Source organism: Trachemys scripta, chromosome 18 (genome assembly GCF_013100865.1).
Source record: "Trachemys scripta elegans isolate TJP31775 chromosome 18, CAS_Tse_1.0, whole genome shotgun sequence".
NCBI classification, from domain to species: Eukaryota; Metazoa; Chordata; order Testudines; family Emydidae; genus Trachemys; species Trachemys scripta.
In genome coordinates, this window is record NC_048315.1 from 20,972,628 (window position 1) to 20,991,629 (window position 19,002).

A 19,002-nucleotide genomic window follows, 5' to 3' on the forward strand; every position below is an offset into this window, starting at 1 on the left:
TCCCCACCCTTGTGGAAAAATCCACAGAACTAAAGAGAGAGGAAATTGATCCGGGCTTCCAGAAACTGAATGAAGGACCCTAAAATCCTGAAGATCTTCTTTGGAACGAACCTACAGAACTCTTCAGCAGGGAGAGAATTCGCTATTACCCTCCAGGACAGTTCTTGTTCCCTGTTGGATTCTCTACGGAGCCCCCAGCAACGGGACTTCCAAGGGGTCCGCTCTAATATATTAGCTCCGAACGAGGGAGTTGACAGCGGGATTAACCGTGCAGCAGCCGCGCAAGCAGCCGATTCGTGAGAACGAACGACTCGTTGGCCAGGGGTGATCCGGGCGCTGCCCTCTTGGGGGCACCGTCTGGCTCAGGGCGGGGCTGGATTTACCTCTCTAACCTGCTCCTGGGATTTCATGTTATCTCCTGAAAGTCAAGCCAAAGGGCCAAAGAGATGCAGGTAAGGAAAGGGGCCTCTTGCCGCGAGATGGCATCGGAGCAGCCTAGCTTCGTACTCAGGGAAGGCGTCGTGGCCAATCTTGCCATGCGCTTAAATAACAGAGAGCTTTTTTCATCACTGGATCCCACGATCCCCCTGGAGAAACTGAGGCACAGAAAGGGGGAAGTCAATGGCCCAAGATCACCCAGAGGAGCTGGGAATAGAATCCAGGTCTTCTGAATCCCAGTCCGGCTCTGTACCCACTAGGCAACACTGCCCCCTCCCCATCTTGGTTCCCGTTCACAGCAAGGTCAGAGGAACCCGGGAGGAACCAATAGTCCATCCAGCAGCCAGGGCCTGCAAAGGAAGGTGCCACCCCCTAGTGGACAGTTATGGAATGATCTGTCCCAAGGGGCTGTTCCGCTGGGAAGTGGGCCTTTTGCTTGAATCCTGCCTATCCTGTGGGCACGTTACAGATCCAACAGAACTTTTTTAGACGAATGGGGATTTCCACACCCCTAGTACCATGGCCCTTCCCCCTCTGTAGTTCAGTATTCCACTTGGCTGCTGCCCTCCACCCCAGAGGTGGCTGCATTCCCCTGGACCCCCACGTGGTTTGCAAAGCACTGGATGGAAATGCAGAATATTCCAGGGCGAGGGGGGAGCCGTGCTCGAGAAGTTGCCGCTCTCTAAGGGCCGTGAGCGCAGAGCTCTGCAGACAGGACTCCGAGGTGTCCAGACAGTGCGTAGATGGAAGGCAAAGGGGCTGTCTGGCCAGTCACTTTCCTGGCTGTAACTGCGTCTGAATATCATCTTTTTAAACAGAGGTTTCTTCCTCTTTTCAATTCCCTCTAATGGCAGCGCAGTTCTGCCCACCACGGAGCCGCCTCCCGCTCCTCGCTCGCCATGACCAAGCGGGATTGCTCCAGGGATATTACACGTTAGCCTCCCGTCGCTAGACCAGCCTCCCATTCTTCTCCACAGCACTGGCCATGCGCAGCAAAGAGGCTGCTGCTTCCAGAGAGCAGAGCCCCAAGCCGGAACCAGTGGCATCCGGTTGAGTTCGCTGATCCCGCTCGGGCAGATGCACCAGGGGCTGGCGGGCGGCTCGTCGATTTCAGCGGTTCCTGGCAGCGTGCCAAAGCTAGTCTGCAATGCTGCACCCCGGGGTGGGGCACTGAGGAGCCATCCGCGGGGCCGTTCCAAACGAAATGCCCCCTTCTGCTCAGAGACCCACAGTGCCTGTGATCGCACTGCCGGGTTCAGGATGGAGATGGATCTATCCAGCAGGGCACAGGTAACAGATTGCCCAGCGCCAGGCTCAGTGGCCTGGTAACAGGATGCCAGCCTGCAACCCACCCGGCAGCTCTCACATGCCCAGCCCTGCAGCGTCAGGCCCAGTGCCCACCTTTACCCGGCACCAGCATCTCCAGCTCGGCCTGGGTCCCTGCCACTTTGAACCAAATGAGTTCCCGTCATGTTGTCCCGCCCACCCTCTCCCCGACAGGAGATGCTGCGGAGCTGTCACCATCCGACGGCGCTGTTGGACTCCCGATTCCCCGGCCTGACCTGAGCCGTCTGGAAGGAACCGCAGGAGGCCATTAGCAAGCGGGCTGCTGGCTGTCAGTGCCTGTCAGCATCGCATTACAAACCTCTCTGCCCCCGGGGTCCCTGCCGCGCAGTCCTGGCACCGTCCGCGAGCTCCCCTAGCCATGGGAAAAGCCTGTTTGCGGCGCAGGTGGCAGGTACCACGTGGACAAGTCTCACCGAGTCAATTCCCTGCTGCTGCAGGGGCTCGGGCATTGGTGCAGCTCGGTCTCCTGAGGCCTGAAATGCTTTGGGCTAATTAGCGTCACCGGACTCAACATGGGGGTAGCGGGCGACGTTCACGGGCCTGGAACGCAGCTGTGACAATGCAAACGAGTTATTATATGTATTAACTCAGCACCTGGAAGCCCCAGCCCTGAGCCAGGACCCCGTTGTACAAGGTGCTGTACAAATACAGAGCAACGGGCCAGGGGGTCACGCCACATGATGCAATGATCCCTTCTGGCTGGAAACTCTAGTCTCCTTCTCCCAAATGGTGCTGACTCTAGCCAGGAGCCTTCTGCTTTGGCCCCAGGCTCTCCAGGGGCCCGGTGTTAACGTCTCACACGTCTGGAGCGCTGGGTGAGCCAGCAGCGCACTAGTGCAATCAAAGGGGCGCTGGAGACATCACACGTGACACACACATCCCTCCCTGCTGGACTAGCTCCCTTGTAAATCACTGCAGTGCTCCCCCCATGCCTGGCACAAAGCAGACACATGGCAGCAGAGGCTGGCTCTGAAGCCATACCCGCTCGTGGCAATCATGGGAGCGGGGCTGTCATGTCCATCTGAGGGGGCGGGCAACCCGACATGGTACGAAAGCCCTGGGGGTAAGAGGAGTGGTCAGGGCATGCCCACGCTCCATTGCCGCTCCTGCTTGGGAAACCTCGCAGGACAATCTGGGCCGCTGGTGATCCTGGAAATAGGGCCAAGAGGAATAGCACCTGAAAGCCGACATCTCTGCAAGCACGGCCCTCCTTGTGCGAATCCTGGTTTGCCCCAGTGGAAGGAGGAGCCGAATCCAGCCCACAGCACGCGTAGATTGCAATACACGTTTGTGACCAAAAGATTGCTACACTGGACCCAGCCAGTCCAATAGCCGGTCTCCATCCATGGCCAGTACCAGCTGTTGCAGGGGGAGACACAAGTCACCCCAAAGGAGGCAGTTAGGAGATAACCTGCCTCAGACAAAACCTATTCCACCAGCCCCATCAGTTAGATACTTGCTCAAGCCGCAAAGTAGTAGGGTTTATATCCCTCCCAAGCTGTTGAGTTTTTAACCCTTCCCGTAATCTGGATATTCTCATCAACCATATAAACGTCCAATCCACTTTTGAAACCTGGCTTCAGCACTACTTCTTGTGGCCATGAGTTCCACAGGCTAATTGTATTTTTTATCCCTATTACATTTTCTTCTTTTCACTGAATGTCCCCCTGTCTTTGTGTCATGAACCACGGCTCCGGATTTCCCTTCTCTGCCGTGCCCTTTCTTATCTGTCTCCACAATCATTGCATTTGGCCACGGGGGTTGCACAGGGCGCCTGAGGCCACAAGGGGGATGCGGACCAAGCATTTGTAGACTCCACCTTTACGCCAGGGGTTTATCCCTAGACGCAGGAAGTGAAACTGACTAGGCTCAAAAGTGAAAATGACTCTCACGGCCCATTGAGAGAAATGGAAACCAGATTCAAAGTGCTGACATGGGGGAAAAGTCAGGGAGATTTTGGAATTGCTTTCAGCGTTAACAATCTAAGGGATCGTTTATAAGCCAAGCCAGGCTGATCTGTATCTTTATATAACCATATGATTTTTGACCTGGCATTGTCCCTTTCCTAGAGAAATAATTAATACCTAAGGTCTGAGCGGGCTGCAGCGGGTGAGCAATTGATTTCTCATCGTGTTACATTTATTGAGAATGCACCATTGATCTGGGGATGTTTTACATGGCCAGTTTCACTCCTATAAATATAGAATGAACAAAAGGAGAAAAATATGTGAGTAAGCCGTCTGCTCTCAGCTCCCAGAGACGCCTGTCATCTTGCAATTCATGACTCCCTGGCACCTGGCCCTGTGCGGTCGCTCGGCCTGGCATGGTCTTTTCAGTGCATGACCGGCAGAGTTCAACACTCCTTTGCCCAAGTTTGCCTTTGGCTTGGAGACAGAAGGCGCATCCCCTCACAGAGTTCCTGTCCCATTGCCCGCAGAGAGAGGCTGGGACGGGAATAACTGGGAGCGACCCCACAATGCCCTGTCCCATTCCCTACAGCGCCTCCTTCTGGGACAGCTCGGGACTGGAGTAACCGGGTGCTCCCCGCAACAGCCAGCATGATTCCCCACAGCACCCCCTGCTGGGAGAAGTTGGGACTGGAGTAACTGCACCTTCTGCCGGGAGAAGCCTTCAAACTCAACCCTCCACTGGCTTCAAATGCCAAGAACCATTAAATCCTTTTATGCTGAAGTCCCTGAGCGGGAAATGGGCTGAAGTCATTTATATTTTCCATTACATTCATATTTGATCAAGTTGTTTTCCTAAAAGGTGATTGTAATCACTTTACATTCATCTTCCGTCTCTAACCTTTCAAGGCTCATTTTAATCTGCACGTGGGGGTGGGAGGGTTTGGGGAGCCCGTCAGCATCTCTCCTTCCCTTGGCCAGCCCTTCATCGCATTAAAAGAAAATATGACTGCCATAAAACCTCCCTAGCTCCCAGATAAAGAGCCACTCACCCTCTGGCATCTGGGGATTTCCATGTAAGTGGGTGCTGCTTTCAGAACCCCCCACTGCTCCAGCTGCTAACATGTGCACTCAGAAGGAAGGCAGGTTCGTGCCCCAAGTGGCGGGGAGAGGAAGATGATCAGGATTTAAAGTGGTGAACGCTCCCCCGGCCAGCGAAGGGTGAGAGCTGAGTGCCACCCCCCCATCACCGCATCTCAAGGCAGCCGAAGGCAGGCTCGATTTGTGCTCAGCAAGGGACACAGAAAAGAATCTGCAGGGGAGAGAGGAGCTGCAAAGGTTTCAACGCCTGGGGTGTTGACCGGGTGGGAGAGCTCGGGGGTCTGCCCTGCCCTACAGAGCTTCCCAGGAGCTGGTAAGTTCCAATCAGAGTTGAGGCGGGGGGGGTTTCATGGACCATCTGCCCCATGAGAAATCCTGTCATTTCAAAATCTGTTTTCGTTCCAAATCGGAAGAAAAGTCGAAGGTCCCCCAGAACGGAAATTCCACAAACCTTCATTTTGGAAACACTGAATCGGTTCGTTTTGGTAAGGACAAGGCACCGAGATGAGCTGTGGGGCTGTGACATTATTGATATACTCTGGGACCATATAGATCATTGTTGCAACCAAGGTCCTGTAGTGGCACCCAAATCTTGTATAAAGGGGGTCAAATGGGGTGTCTAGGGCAAGGTTATGGTTTACTGGTTATGATTATGCTGTCTATATGTGTGTACCAGTTTTGTAGTTGAAGTTATGAATATTGGCTCTATACTGTCTGTATGGCGAATATTGGCTCTATACTGTCTGTATGGCAAACTTATGTTATGCTTTTGGGTGACAAGCTGAGATTAGCTCTGCCTAGCCTGCTTGATGGCCCATTAAGGACCATCAGCTGTACAATGGACCCATTGAGAGAAGGCAAATAAGCCTTGTAACTCAGCAAAGTATGCAGGGACTTGCCCATGTGACTCCAGACTCCATTTTGCTGTAATTTTCCACAGTAAGAACAAAGAGGTGTTCTTACACCTGGAAAAGACTATATAAGGCTGATGCCTCATCTCCATCTGGTCTTCAATCCTGCTTCTTACCTCTGGAGGAACTTTGCTACAAGCTGAAGCTTTGAACAAAGGACTGAGGACCCATCCCAGCGGGGGATGTATTCCAGAGACTTGATTTGAACCTGCAGTTTATTCCATCGCTGCTGCAAGCCTGAACCAAGAACTTTGCCATTACTGTATGTAATTGATTCCATTTAACCAATTCTAACTCTCATCTCTATCTTTTTCCTTTTATGAATAAACCTTTAGATTTTAGATTCTAAAGGATTGGCAGCAGCGTGATTTGTGGATAAAACCTGATTTGTATATTGACCTGGGTCTGGGGCTTGGTCCTTTGGGATCAGGAGAACCTTTTTCTTTTACTGGGGTATTGGTTTTCATAACCATTTGTCCCCATAACGAGTGGCACTGGTGGGAGTACTGGGAAACTGGAGTGTCTAAGGAGATTGCTTGTGAGACTTGCAGTTAGCCAGTGGGGTGAGACTGGAGTCCTCTTAATCTGGCTGGTTTGGTTTGCCTTAGAGGTGGAAAAAAACCCAGCCTTGGGCTGTAACTGCCCTATTTGAGCAATTTGTCCTGAGTTGGCACTCTCAGTTGGGTTCCGCCAGAACCGCATTGTCACAGGGGCCGGGGGCGATTTCATTCTCACAATCTTCAAAGCACTGTATAAAGGCTACCTCAGGAGATGGTAAGACTGGTGAAAACCAACGTCTCCCTAGAACCAACGCAGACTGGGTCTTGTTTCTTATGGATCTGATCTTTTCCTGCCAGCACCCTGAATAGCCCTTGATGCCCATGCATAGCGAGTGCCATCTGGACTTGGTAGCATTGGTACCAGATGACAGAACAAGGAGTAATGGTCTCAAGTTGCAGTGGGGGAGGTTTAGATTGGATATTAGGAACAACTTTTTCACTAGGAGGGTGGTGAAGCACTGGAATGGGTTCCCTAGGGAGGTGGTGGAATCTCCTTCCTTAGAGGTTTTTAAGACCCGGCTTGACAAAGCCCTGGCTGGGATGATTTAGTTGGGAATTGGTCCTGCTTTGAGCAGGGGGTTGGACTAGATATCTCCTGAGTAGGGTGACCAGATAGCAAGTGTGAAAAATCAGGATGTGAGGGAGGGGGGGGAGTAATAGGCGCCTATATAAGAAAAAGACCCAAATATCGTGACTGTCCCTATAAAATTGGGACATCTGGTCACCCTACTCCTGAGGTCCCTTCCAACCCTGAGATTCTATGATTCTATGATTCTAACAGCTGCAGCCGGTTACCCACGGTGCAAGTGGGGAACCAGCCTTTGTAGGGGTACATGCTATGCCAGGCTAGACCTGCTGGCGGCATCCTGACGTCTGGCATCTTCTGTAACCCACATGAGCTGCATGTCCTGAGGTACTAGGGGTCAGCTCCCCAGCTGGTGTGAATTGACGTGGGACTAAGCCAATTCACACCCTATGGCCAGCGTCTGGGCTCCTTGAGTAGCTGGCATGTGTGTGAGCTGGAGCTGTGAAACGTGGGCTAAAGACCCGGCTTCCTGGGGTCTGTCCTACGCCAGCACCCGTGGCTGCTGTGGGAGCAGAGGAAGTGGGGTGATGCAGCTGCAGTCTTGTCCAGTTAGACTGCGAGCTCCCTGGGGCAGGGACTGTCTCTCACTGTGGGTATGTGCAGTGCCTGGTACAACAGGCCCCTCCTGGCTGCTCTAGGAATAGACAGCAGGGCTGGTCAACGAATTTCCAGTTCACTGCTTTCCTGCTGGGAAAAGGGGTTTTGCTGAAATCAAAATGAAACATTTAATTTCAGATCAATAATAAATCTGTGTCTGTCTCAGCTTCTGTGGTGCCTCATGTGATTTACTCCCACATAAGCAAGAACAGAACAGGAACCGCCACACCGGATCAGAGCAGGGGACCATCTAGCCCAGCGTCCTGTCTCTGACAACGCTCAGCATCAGCTGCTTCAGAGGATGGCGTACTTGGGTCTCAAATGCAGACGTGTCTGTTGAATCATCTAATGCTTCAAACTCAATGAGTCGCCCGGTCCCGGTCCCGGTCCCGCTCCCTTTCTTTGTTCACTTCTGCTGCATTTCCCTGTGTCTAAGCCCATTCTGCTCCATGGGCTTAGAGGTTAACTGCTGAAGTGGGTATTCAATACCTCAATCAGTTTTAGTCAATTTTTCTTAACTAGATTTTAAGCTCTCCGGGGACGAGTCTGTCTCCTTTTATGTTTGCGCAGCACCTGGCACAATGAGACCTTGATTGGGGCACCCAGCTGCTACCACTGTACACGTGGATTCATTAATTAATCATGACAATTAATAATTCTTTATTTCTGAACATAAAGCACAACAGATTTAACTGTTGCTACATTAGCTGGATCAGTAACCTCCTAGAGGCCAGGCTCTTACGTTAACTGATGTCTGTAAGGAGCTGTGTGAATGTGTCCTGCTATATTAATGATACTTAATAAATAAGTATGGTCATGGTAACGATGATGTTCTTTCTTTCCCAATCTGTGAAATTCTCCATCGCTTCCTAATTTACTATGGAAATCTCAGGTTGCTTAAGTATCTGGCACCATCATGTGATGGAGGGATGCAGATCTTCCTAAGCAGAAGGCATTTACTAAAGAAATTGACAGCAGCTATAGGTGTAAATAAACACTTCCACAGAACTTGAGTTCCAGCTTGGTTGCCTTTGTTTACCAGGGACCAGATCCTGGAACTCTACATCACAGAGCCATCTAGTGGCTGATTAATATACTGCAAGTAAACCTCATCCACGAAAGCTTATGCTCCCAATACTTCTGTTAGTCTCAAAGGTGCCACAGGACCCTCTGTTGCTTTTTACAGATTCAGACTAACACGGCTACCCCTCTGATACCTCATCAGAAATGCACATTCTAGGGGTTTTTTTAGAAAACTGTGAAGTCCCATTGGATTAAAACTATGGCAGATTAAAACCAATGATGGTGGTCAATAGCTCCCCCCAGCCTAGGCATTAGAGGTGTCTAGTGCCTACATCTAAGTTTACCTCTATTTCCAGCTTAGCTTTCAGTCCACCTTCAAGGCTGAAGAATCTCTCCTGAGCATCTGGGACTTGTCTTTCCTCAAGGAATTCACAAGCTGTTCTTTCAATTAAAAACTCCCTCACACCAAACACGTATCAGCCATTCCCACGGAGTGCACACCGGGCGAGCTGAACAGAATTTAGCCCTCTGATGGCCACCTCCGGCTTCCCGAGGCTGGGAGGGGTGTTGTCAAAGGGTGCCCTTGCTTTTGTGCTGCCAAACTTACAGCCCAGCTCCAGATCTGGTTTGATCCTCCCTTCCCCTTGCAGTCCAATGCCAGCTCTCTCAACAGGTCTGGGGCTTTCTTGTGGCCCTTGTTTAGCTGGCATGTCTCTCCTCCTTCCCATGTGACCTCCCAGCCCAGCTGAGCTGTTGACCAAGGGGTAGGTGTAACGTACTGCCTGTGTTGCACAAGCAAGTGAATGATATAGTTGGTCCTGCAACACCTTTAGCACCAGCAGAAGGTGTTCTCCTTTCATGCAAGTGGTAGAGGCCTGTATTTTTGGAGTGAACGATCAAGCTTCGAGGCCTGGCTCCCTGGAATTAATTCAGACCAAACAAGGACAAGCACCATCCTTGTCACGCAGCTAAATGCTTCAGGGTCTGTGCCGAGTGGTGGCAGCTCCTCCTTCGCTCCCAAAGGGGCGCAGGGCTCCCCGGGACACTCTGATCTCTCCAGCTCACCACGCAGCCAGCTTCCAGCCCCTCCCGTTCTGGCATCATCCCCCGCAAATGTGAGCCCAGTTAAATCGGCACCGAAGAGACAGGTGGCAAAGGACGACACCGATCAGAGAAGGGCTCCGTCTCGTCCAGCTGCCCGGGGGAATCCTGGACCAGGCTCTGATTAGCAGGAAGTGTCTTGGCTTTCCTGCGTCGGGACAGAAGAAACTCCACTGGCCGCATGGAGGAAAGTGCCTGTGGAACTCCAGGAGACATGGATCCCAGAATTCCCAGCACCCTGAGATAGCTTTAAGGACAGCCCCAAGATCCCTGCCACCGCGCACACGGGCTCCGGCTCCACGCCTGTTATTGGGGATAGGCCCAAAAGCCAGAATGGCTTCTCCACGAGGCCCCCTGCCCAGGTGAGCTGCAGCTCGCCAGGCGCCCTGAGGACAGGCCGCTTTCATGCAGCTAGAGTGACTCTGGAGAGCGGCTTGTCCCTAGGTGCCCCAGCTTGGTGGGCTCTCACCGGCCCTCAGGCACCACGGTGACAAGCGGCATTCGTCTGGGGCATGGTGCTTCCAGGCCACCCCACCACCCGAGAGCACCATACGCACCTGCTGCAGGTGTTTGTGATCGCTGCATGGCACAAAGGGTTAATCCCGCAGAATGGATGCTCTCAAAGGAGCAGGAAACTCCTGTTCCCAACCCCACCTGCCCCACACTCCTGTAACCCGCCCTGGGTGCCTGTTCCTCTAGTGCCTCCAGCTACCACCTACAGCAACTGAGTCTATTGTCGCTTGGGCTTCTAATTCCCGGGGCTAAGGATCTGCCTGTAGAAGCAGAGGCCCCTACGAACTAAGCGAGTTCAACAGGAGGGTTTTAACAGAGCCCTGCTGGGATTCCCGCTGGATTGTCTCCTGGCCCACTGCCATTCTGCCGGCCCCAACTGGGCCTTGCTGGGCGCGGGGCTCCCCACGGCCATCCCGCTCCATTCGTTCCCATACGGCACAAAACAACAGCCCCGGCTTCTCGTCTCCCCAGACACAGGCGCGAAGGGGCAGCGTTCGTGATCAGCGCTCCGTCCAGAAACTCTGCCCTGACTCTGTTAAACCAGCCAGCCAGTCAATAGCAAAGCCGCTCCGTGCAGCCGGCATCTCCTCCCCGCTCTGATGAGCTCCCAGGCCGGCCGGCTGGAGAGCAGGGGAATGGATAGAATTTGGGGATGGGGATGGAAGTATATCTGGGGCGGGCAGGGTTCCTCAGGTGGCCGGTCGAGCGCGGCTACATTGTGAGCCCCGTGCAGGCCGGAGCGGGGCCGCTGCCTGGATCCGAGCGCCAGGAGCTCCGCTCAGATCTGCTGTGCAGCGATAACGAGCTCTCCTGTGGGCTAACATGCTGCACAGACGCATTAGATCAGAAGGGCAAGTTTATCAGCTCCAGCACGTGCCGGCCGGGCGATCGGAGTCTCAGCAAGGCCCCGCACACGCGCATTGCGTGCAGCTCTGGGCAGTGTGTTCAGGGAAGGAGGGCAGCCGGCAAGGTCCAGGCAGACGCCAAATTTTAAAGGGGAAGCCTGCTCCAAGGAGACCCCACTCGGAGTGGGGGATAAGAGACGCAGGGTGCGGGCGTGTTCAAGGGTGGCCACCAGGTGTCACTGCTCACACTGTGAGGCTGGCAGGAGATGAGCTTTGGTGGGTCTCAGCCCCGGTCCTCGTGAGTGGGTGGATGGAGCTGAGTGTGTGTGCGGCTAGGCAGAGAGACAGGGTTCTCCTGGGAGAAATGTGAGCTGCGGAGGGGAGGGGAGACAGGGAACCACATGCCGGGAATAGGATTTAAAAAGCCCAACCCAGATCCCTGGCACATGCAGGAGAACTTCAGGGCCCATCTCCCCCATAAAACCCAAGTCTGAACTGAAAAGAACATAAGAACAGCTGTACTGGGTCAGACCAAAGGTCCACCCAGCCTAGTATCCTGTCTTCCAACAGTGGCCAATGCCAGGTGCCCCAGAGGGAGTGAACCTAACAGGTAATGATCAAGTGATCTCTCTCCTGCCATCCATCTTCACCCTCTGACAGAGGCTAGGGACACCATTCCTTACCCATCCTGGCTAATAGCCATTAATAGACTTAACCACCATGAATTTATCCAGTTCTCTTTTAAACCCTGTTATAGTCCTAGCCTTCACCACCTCCTCCGGCAAGGAGTTCCACAAGTTGACTGCGCGCTGGGTGAAGGCCGCATTGTGGTCCACGGAGCGTTGAACTTACGCTGATGACAAGCAGGGGATGTGGAAGCGGAAATTCATGAACCAAATCTAGTGTGTCGGACATTAGGCCTAACTGGGGGACAAAGCAACAAGGGGCTGGGTTATTGTGTCCACCACTCCCTCCTTGGGCCCCACAGGAAAGAGACGTGGGGGAACCAGGAACAGGGAGAAGAACAGACAGAGGCTACTAGAGAGAGCTGCCAACCCTGTGTCTCAGCCATCATGGCTGCCAGCCCTACCGCGTCCTGGGACCCCGGACCCTCTTTGCCCTAATCCTGAGGCATGGCCCGGCCAGCATGGGCCAGAGAGGGGGACCCAGACAACACCAGCTCCCAGCCCCCATCCCGGGATGAAACGGGATCGGGCTGTATCAGCAGCTCCAGCCCCGCTCAACTCCCGTCTTCCCTTTCCCCCCAAGGACAAGGATCACCAGCTTCGATACCATCTACCAGATGGTCAGACGAGGGGCTTTTCCCTTCTGACGCTCTCTCCCGCTAAAGGGGAAGGGGTCAAGGGACAAGGTCACAGTGACAAGCCTGACCGAACGCTTCCCAGGGCCAAGGCTTTCGCTGGGTTTCCTGCCTTTCTGGATCTTTAAGAAGATCTGTTTCATGGTGTGTTTGCCACGGGTCAAGGCAGGCCGAGCTCTCGGGACGCCACAGCCCAGTCCTGATGTAACGCTGGACAGTGTCTGGGTTCCGGGAACATCTGTGGCCCATTGAGTCTATCTAAATTAATGCAGCGCCCCTCCAGAGCCCTTGGCCTAGGAGAGGGGGACGGGGTCTTTCTTCAAAGCCAACCACTTTGGGGGCTGCCGCAGGGCAACATGAGACCCCCCCTTCCCCTCCCCTGCAACGAGCCACAAATGCTGCCCCTGCCCCTGCAATGCTCCCGGCCACAGAATGGGCCCAGCCAGGCAGCGCCAAGGGCCGTGTCGCAGCGGGAGGATACAGACCACCATGGTCCCGCCCCTCAGACAGGCGCCGCTGCCATTAGGGGGTAGCACAGGAGCCCCCCGGCGAGTGAGTCATGGAGACTAAGCTCGGAAGGGGCCACCAGATCTCCTGCAAACCTGCGTGGAGCCCAACTGCAGCCCCCTGGAGACAGCCCTGGCGTGCCGCAGGCAGAGAACGCGCACGAGGGAGCGAGGTGCACCAATGCCGCGGCAGGTGAGACGTGTCCAGAGGATCCCAGCAGACAACCCGTTCCCCAAACTGCGGAGGAAGGCAAAGAACCCGTCCATGCCAATCCGAGCGGGGGGAAATTCCCTCCCGACGCCGTGGCTCGGTCAGACCCTGACTTTGAGAAAGAGAAGGGGATGTGGCAAGGCGCTTACCTGGGCAGCGCGCCGTCTGCCTTGGCCACATCGACAGTGGCTGTGGAGTGCTTCCCGCCCGTCAGCAGCTCAGAGTTCACCAGCCACTGGAGGTTCCTGGATTTGGTGTTGACGAGGTTGACGCCCTTCTTGGCCTTCACCCTGCAGAGCCAGAGAGGAGAGCAAGGCTCACGTCCGCATGGCCACACACGGCGGGAAAGATACCGGGGGAAGGACTGTCAGGTCCCACTGCACTTTTCCTCCCCCAGGGAGCGCGGCGGACAATGTTGCGGCTGCCGGGCAGTATTCAGATGGGGGCGGCTAGTAGCCATTAGGGTTAGAGGTAGGGCACTAGACTGGAACTCAGGAAAGAGGCGTTCTCTGCCTCCGTTTCCCCACCGGCAGACGGGGTGATACGGCGTTTCGAGGTTAAGGTGAGAGAGAGGTGTTATTCAGGGGTCAAATCCAGCCCAGCCTGGCAGTGACTGATCAGCTAGTCTGACCCGTTGCATCACCCCGGCCAGAGAACCTCACCCAGTGATTCCTGCATCCCGCCCATGAGCTAGAGAACGTCGGCGCCGGCCCGGCTTTGTGTGTGCGTGTGGTGCCCAGTAGCCGAGGCAGGCTAGGGCGCGATCCGGAGCAGGAGTTCAGGGCACTGCGGTGGTGTAGGGGTGAAGGATGCTGCCGACAGGCCTGGGAAGGGTGTGTCCTGACAGTGTGTGTGTGAAAGGGAGTGACTGGCCCACACAACGGATAACAGACTTACTGCTGCTACCAGCTAGGAAAAGTCTCCTTTAATTCTGTGTGTGGGAAGCAACGGGCCCAGGGTCCTAGCCTGGCTCCCTGGGGGTGGGTGACGTGCGCAGCAGCGGTGTCAGCAGCACGCAGCTGTGAGGACGCGGCACCACATGCTACCAGGGCTCTGGGTTCTGCTGCTGCTTCAGGACCCAAGCTAGCTGCTCCAGGGCAATCGTACGCTAAGTGAGGTGACCAAGGGCACACGGGGAATCTGGGACAGAGCAGCGGTCTGAGGGGTCCGGCTAGCTCCCCGGGGACATCTGCATCGGGGACCTGCTACACAAAACAACGCATGACACTTCCCCACCTGCGCCCACCAGAAGGACCTAAAGAATCACCCCCGGGGATTAAACATCACACACAGCGCAACACACGCCCTTCCCCACCCGCCGCTGCCCCCGCCCCCGGGAGACAGGCTCCCCGTCGGATTTTCGAAAGCACCCAGCCAACTAGCTCCCAATGAAACCGATGGGACTTAGGCACCTCAAGCGCCTTTCCAACCCTGGGGGAGATCGCTGCTGAAATGCAGCCCGCTCTGGGGTGGGCCGTATCCCGGCGCGCAGCGACGCGGCAGCTCAGGGCAAGCGCCTCCTAGCAGCAGGCTGGAGCGTCGGCTCGGCGCTCGGCGTGGTTAGCGTGCTCGGCCCCGGCCATGCGGACGTACCTGAGCGTGAAGTGCTCCACGGTGGAGTTGGCCATTAGGTAGAGGAGGACGTTGAGCACCTCGCCCGGCTTGAGGGGCTTGTCCGGCAGGCGGATGAAGATGTTGCCGTCCAGACTGTGCTCCTGCATCAGCTGGGCGGGCGGGGGCTGGAAGAGGCTGATGCTGCCAACGCGCAGCAAGGGGTGCTGCGTGGGGCCCTCGGTCCGGGCAGCGCCGCCCCCCCGGCGCGGCGCCGTCTCTCCGGGGCACTCCCCGGCCCCGTCGGGTGCATGCAGCGTGTAGTACAGCTCGGCCTGCTGGCTCTCGCCGCTCAGGTCCAGGGCCTCCGGCACCTTCCTCCTGCCCAGGGGCACGGCCGAGGGGCCGAACCAGGCGTGGGGCAGCTCGGCCTGCACCAGGCAGGTGGCCAGGCTGCCCCGCAGGCGGCAGGAGCTCTTGACCTCCCGGGCCTCGCGGAAGGCGTGCAGCCGGACGCAGGGCAGCCGGTCGGTCACGTCGAAGTCGTCCCAGTCCCGGCCCGCCACGTAGAAGAGCACCTGGACCACGGGCTGGCTGGCCAGCACCCGCGGCTGGATGATGAAGGCTCGCACCTTCCAGTTGACGGTGAGGCGGTCGGGGATCTCCAGGGTGCTGGAGGGCTGGAGCTGCTCCTTGGGCAGGACCAGCCCGGTGCTGAAGGGCCCCAGCGAGACGTTGAGGACGGGCAGCTCCTTGGTCTGGAAGACGACAAAGGGCTCGGAGCGCTGCAGGGGGGCGCTGGCGTTCCCCCCCGGCCCCGCCCCCGTCTCCTTCAGGAAGAAGGCCAGGCGGGTGTTGGAGAGGCGGTAGCTCACAGGCAGGGTCACGGCCGCCGCGGGGGGCCAGGGCTCCGGGGGCTCCGAGCTGGGCGCCAGCCCCTTGCCCTGGGCTGGAAACGGGACAGAGAACAGGGTGGGTTAGGGACAGGACAGAGTGCTGCACGCCCGTGCATTGCCACCCCCGGCAGGCAACGGGCCCAGCTGCCCCCGCCACCCCTCACCCGCCACTGCCCTGCACCTGCCACGGACCCCCGCGTCTCCCGCACACACACCCACGCTGTCAGCAGCACTGTGACCGCGCCTTTCATCCACCAATCGCAACCGCTTTACAAAGGAGGGCTGTATCATTCTCCCCATTGTACAGATGGGCAAACCGAGGCACAGACGGACACTGTGCCGTCTCCGCTGGATTCTGTGCTGGGTTCATACACCCCCTGCAGTCCGAAGGGAGCGCTGGTGTGGGGCACCTGCAGCACTAGCATCCAAAATGGCGGCTAGGGCACGGAGGCAAAGCTGTGAATGGGATCCCCTCCGTGCGGTGCCTGCACAATCCCCTGGAGTCCCAGCTCCAGGAACCCCTGAAGTACTGAAAGTCTGAGCAAACCCCTGCGACGCGGGGCCCCTCCCGGGAGACCCTCCGCAGCTTGTCGGCGCCTATAAGCCACTGGCCATGAGATTGATCACGCCAGCTGGCCCCTGGCAAACGGCCCGGTCCCTCAGACCGTCGGCAGCACGGGGCAGTTTGCTGGGGGGGAAAAGGTGGGACGTGAGCGTGTGTATTCACAACCATTTTTATTGGGAGGTGAAGAAACTCCCACATGGATTCCCCAGCTCCGCCATTTGCCGCCAGAGCTCTGCGCCCCAGGTCTCACCGCGGGCTCTGGGAGGAAACACACCACGGGGACACACCGACCGGGAGATAAGCCATGGCAAAACCGCATTAGGGAAAACGCAAGGAGAGACTGGGGCCCATTCGGGGAGATGCCGATCTCCACCTGGGTTGGTTCAGAGCCCCCAGATTTTGCCAAACAAAGCCGCCCCCTCCCCCCCAGAGATGCAGACTGAAAATGCAGCAAGGAATTTGAATAGAGTGGGGAATCAGATTGGAAATTGACTGGGTTTCTACAGCACCCTGCACAACGAGGTCCTGGGCCCTGACTCGGGCTGCTAGGTGCTACCGTAATCCACCTAATAAATAACGTACAGCGCCCTACACAACGGGGTTCTGGCCCCTGTCTCGGGCTGCTAGGTGCTACCGTAATCCACCTATATAAATAACGTACAGCGCCCTACACAACGGGGTTCTGGCCCCTGTCTCGGGCTGCTAGGTGCTACCGTAATCCACCTAATAAATAACGTACAGCACCCTGCACAATGGAGTTGCGGTCCACGGCTGGGGCTGCTAAGTGCTGCTGCAAGCCAGAGAACAAGAAGGCCCCATCAATTCTGTGGGGAGCGAGATCTAAATTCTGCAGCAGACCCCCGGATCCTGCTGCCTCTGGCAGACTGGGGATTCTGGGGAAGCTTTGCTAAAATTAGGAGTTTTTAATGAAGCAACTATGTAAATAAGCAGCAGCCCCTGGGAGTGTCCCTTTGATCTGCGAGGCAATATGCTTTGCACTGATCTTCCCTTTCCCACTGTGATGGGTCAGAGGGTGGCGCTGGCAGCTCCGAGCCGCAGCGTGGGAGTTGTCAGAAGGCGGCTGGGGGTTGGACAGCGGGGAGGGGGCAGTGTGGGGGTTGAGCACCAGAGGAAGTGGGCTGAGGCCGTTCGGATTTGTTGCAGAAGTGCAGGAACTGCCAAACTGGGCAACCCTTGCAACAGAGATCAATGTGGCCCTTTAAATAGACATCGGTAGGTTTCAGAGGTAACGCCCCATCGAGAAGAAAGGAGTGGTCCGAACTGCAGCTGGGCGGAGAAAGGCAGTTCTGTTTAGCAGGAGGATTTTGACATTGCAAAATCTGGTTTCCTTCCGATTTGGAATGAAACCGAAAAACTTCAAAATTCTCCGCAAAAGGGAATGGAGCAGAGGACGGCAGGAGTCCTCGGCTTCCAGGCTCCCCAGCATCCTGCCGGCTGACAGGGAGCTGGGACCGTGGACGCCTTGACTGGGCTGGGGGTGTAGAAGCCCTGGGAACCTTGGAGCTACGTCTTCCGAGTGCCGCGAATTCCCGACCCGCCTGCCGAGCTGCTGGAGTAGGCTGCCTGCAGACTCAGGCAGACATTGCCATGCCAGGACATGCTTTCAGGCTTGCCCAACCGCGAAGGGGAGGCGCAGAAGGCCAGGTTTGTCAGGGAGTACAGCTCAAGGTAGCGCCACTGAAATCAGCTGGGATGGGTGGGGCTGGGTCACACTGGCGGAGGTGCGGCCTGTTGTGGTTTTTCAAGTGAAAGCTCAGACTGGGGAGCTAATTCCACAATCAGGGAATGGGGGGGGGGGGAGGGGAGTCCAGCAGGCTCAGCTCCACCGGGGGCCGGGGAGGCTGCTATTGTTTTAGCGGCAGGGAGATCAGAGTGTCCAGGAAGCAGTCCAGCCCCACCGCCCTGGGGCGAGCTCACCGTGCCAGCACCTGGGAACACAGCTCCTGGGCCCAGGTCCCGGCTCCGAGCAGTGCCCTGGAGGGGGCGGTCAGGACTGCGGGTCAGGACTGAGGGGCATTGGCAGAGCAGGGGGGTCTAACCTTGCAGTGTCGCAGAGTGACCTAAATACACATGGACCCCTGCAGTGCCGCGGCACTGAGCTAACGAACCCCCAGAGCCCTGCGGTGCCACGGCACAGAGCTAACGAACCCCAGAGCCCTGCGGTGCCACAGCACAGAGCTAACGAACCCCAGAGCCCTGCGGTGCCATGGCACCGAGCTAACGAACCCCAGAGCCTTGCGGTGCCAGGGCACAGAGCTAACGAACCCCAGAGCCCTGCGGTGCCACGGCATAGAGCTAACGAACCCCAGAGCCCTGCGGTGCCACGGCACAGAGCTAACGAACCCCAGAGCCCTGCGGTGCCACGGCACAGAGCTAACGAACCCCAGAGCCCTGCGGTGCCACGGCACAGAGCTAACGAACCCCAGAGCCCTGCGGTGCCACGGCACTGAGCTAACGAACCCCAGAGCCCTGCGGTGCCACGGCACAGAGCTAACAAACCCCAGAGCCCTGCGGTGCCACGGCACAGAGCTAATGAACCCCAGAGCCCTGTGATGCCACAGCACAGAGCTAACGAACCCCAGAGCACTGCGGTGCCATGGCACCGAGCTAACGAACCCCAGAGCCCTGTGATGCCACAGCACAGAGCTAACGAACCGCAGCACCCTGCGGTGCCATAGCACAGAGCTAACGAACCCCAGAGCCCTGCGGTGCCACGGCACAGAGCTAACAAACCCCCAGAGCCCTGCGGTGCCACGGCGCCGAGCTAACGAACCCCCAGAGCCCTACGGTGCCACGGCACTGAGCTAATGAACCCCAGAGCCCTGCGGTGCCACGGCACTGAGCTAATGAACCCCAGAGCCCTGCGGTGCCACGGCACAGAGATAACGAACCCCAGAGCTCTGCGGTGCCACGGCACAGAGATAACAAACCCCAGAGCCCTGCGGTGCCACGGCACAGAGCTAACGAACCCCAGAGCCCTGCGGTGCCACGGCACAGAGCTA

The 19,002-nt window shown here is 56.7% G+C and overlaps 1 protein-coding gene across 1 annotated transcript in view; it reads right to left on the reverse strand.

The window, feature by feature from the left end:
• The window catches only part of TMEM132E (transmembrane protein 132E), a 222,155-nt gene that overhangs the window by 23,292 nt on the left and 179,861 nt on the right, over window positions 1-19,002 (reverse strand). The window contains exons 2-3 of the mRNA XM_034752778.1: window positions 14,561-15,467; window positions 13,117-13,257 (exon numbers count right to left, since the gene is read on the reverse strand). Of these exons, the coding sequence (XP_034608669.1) occupies window positions 13,117-13,257; window positions 14,561-15,467 (1,048 nt within the window). The remainder of the gene's footprint in view (window positions 1-13,116; window positions 13,258-14,560; window positions 15,468-19,002) is intronic.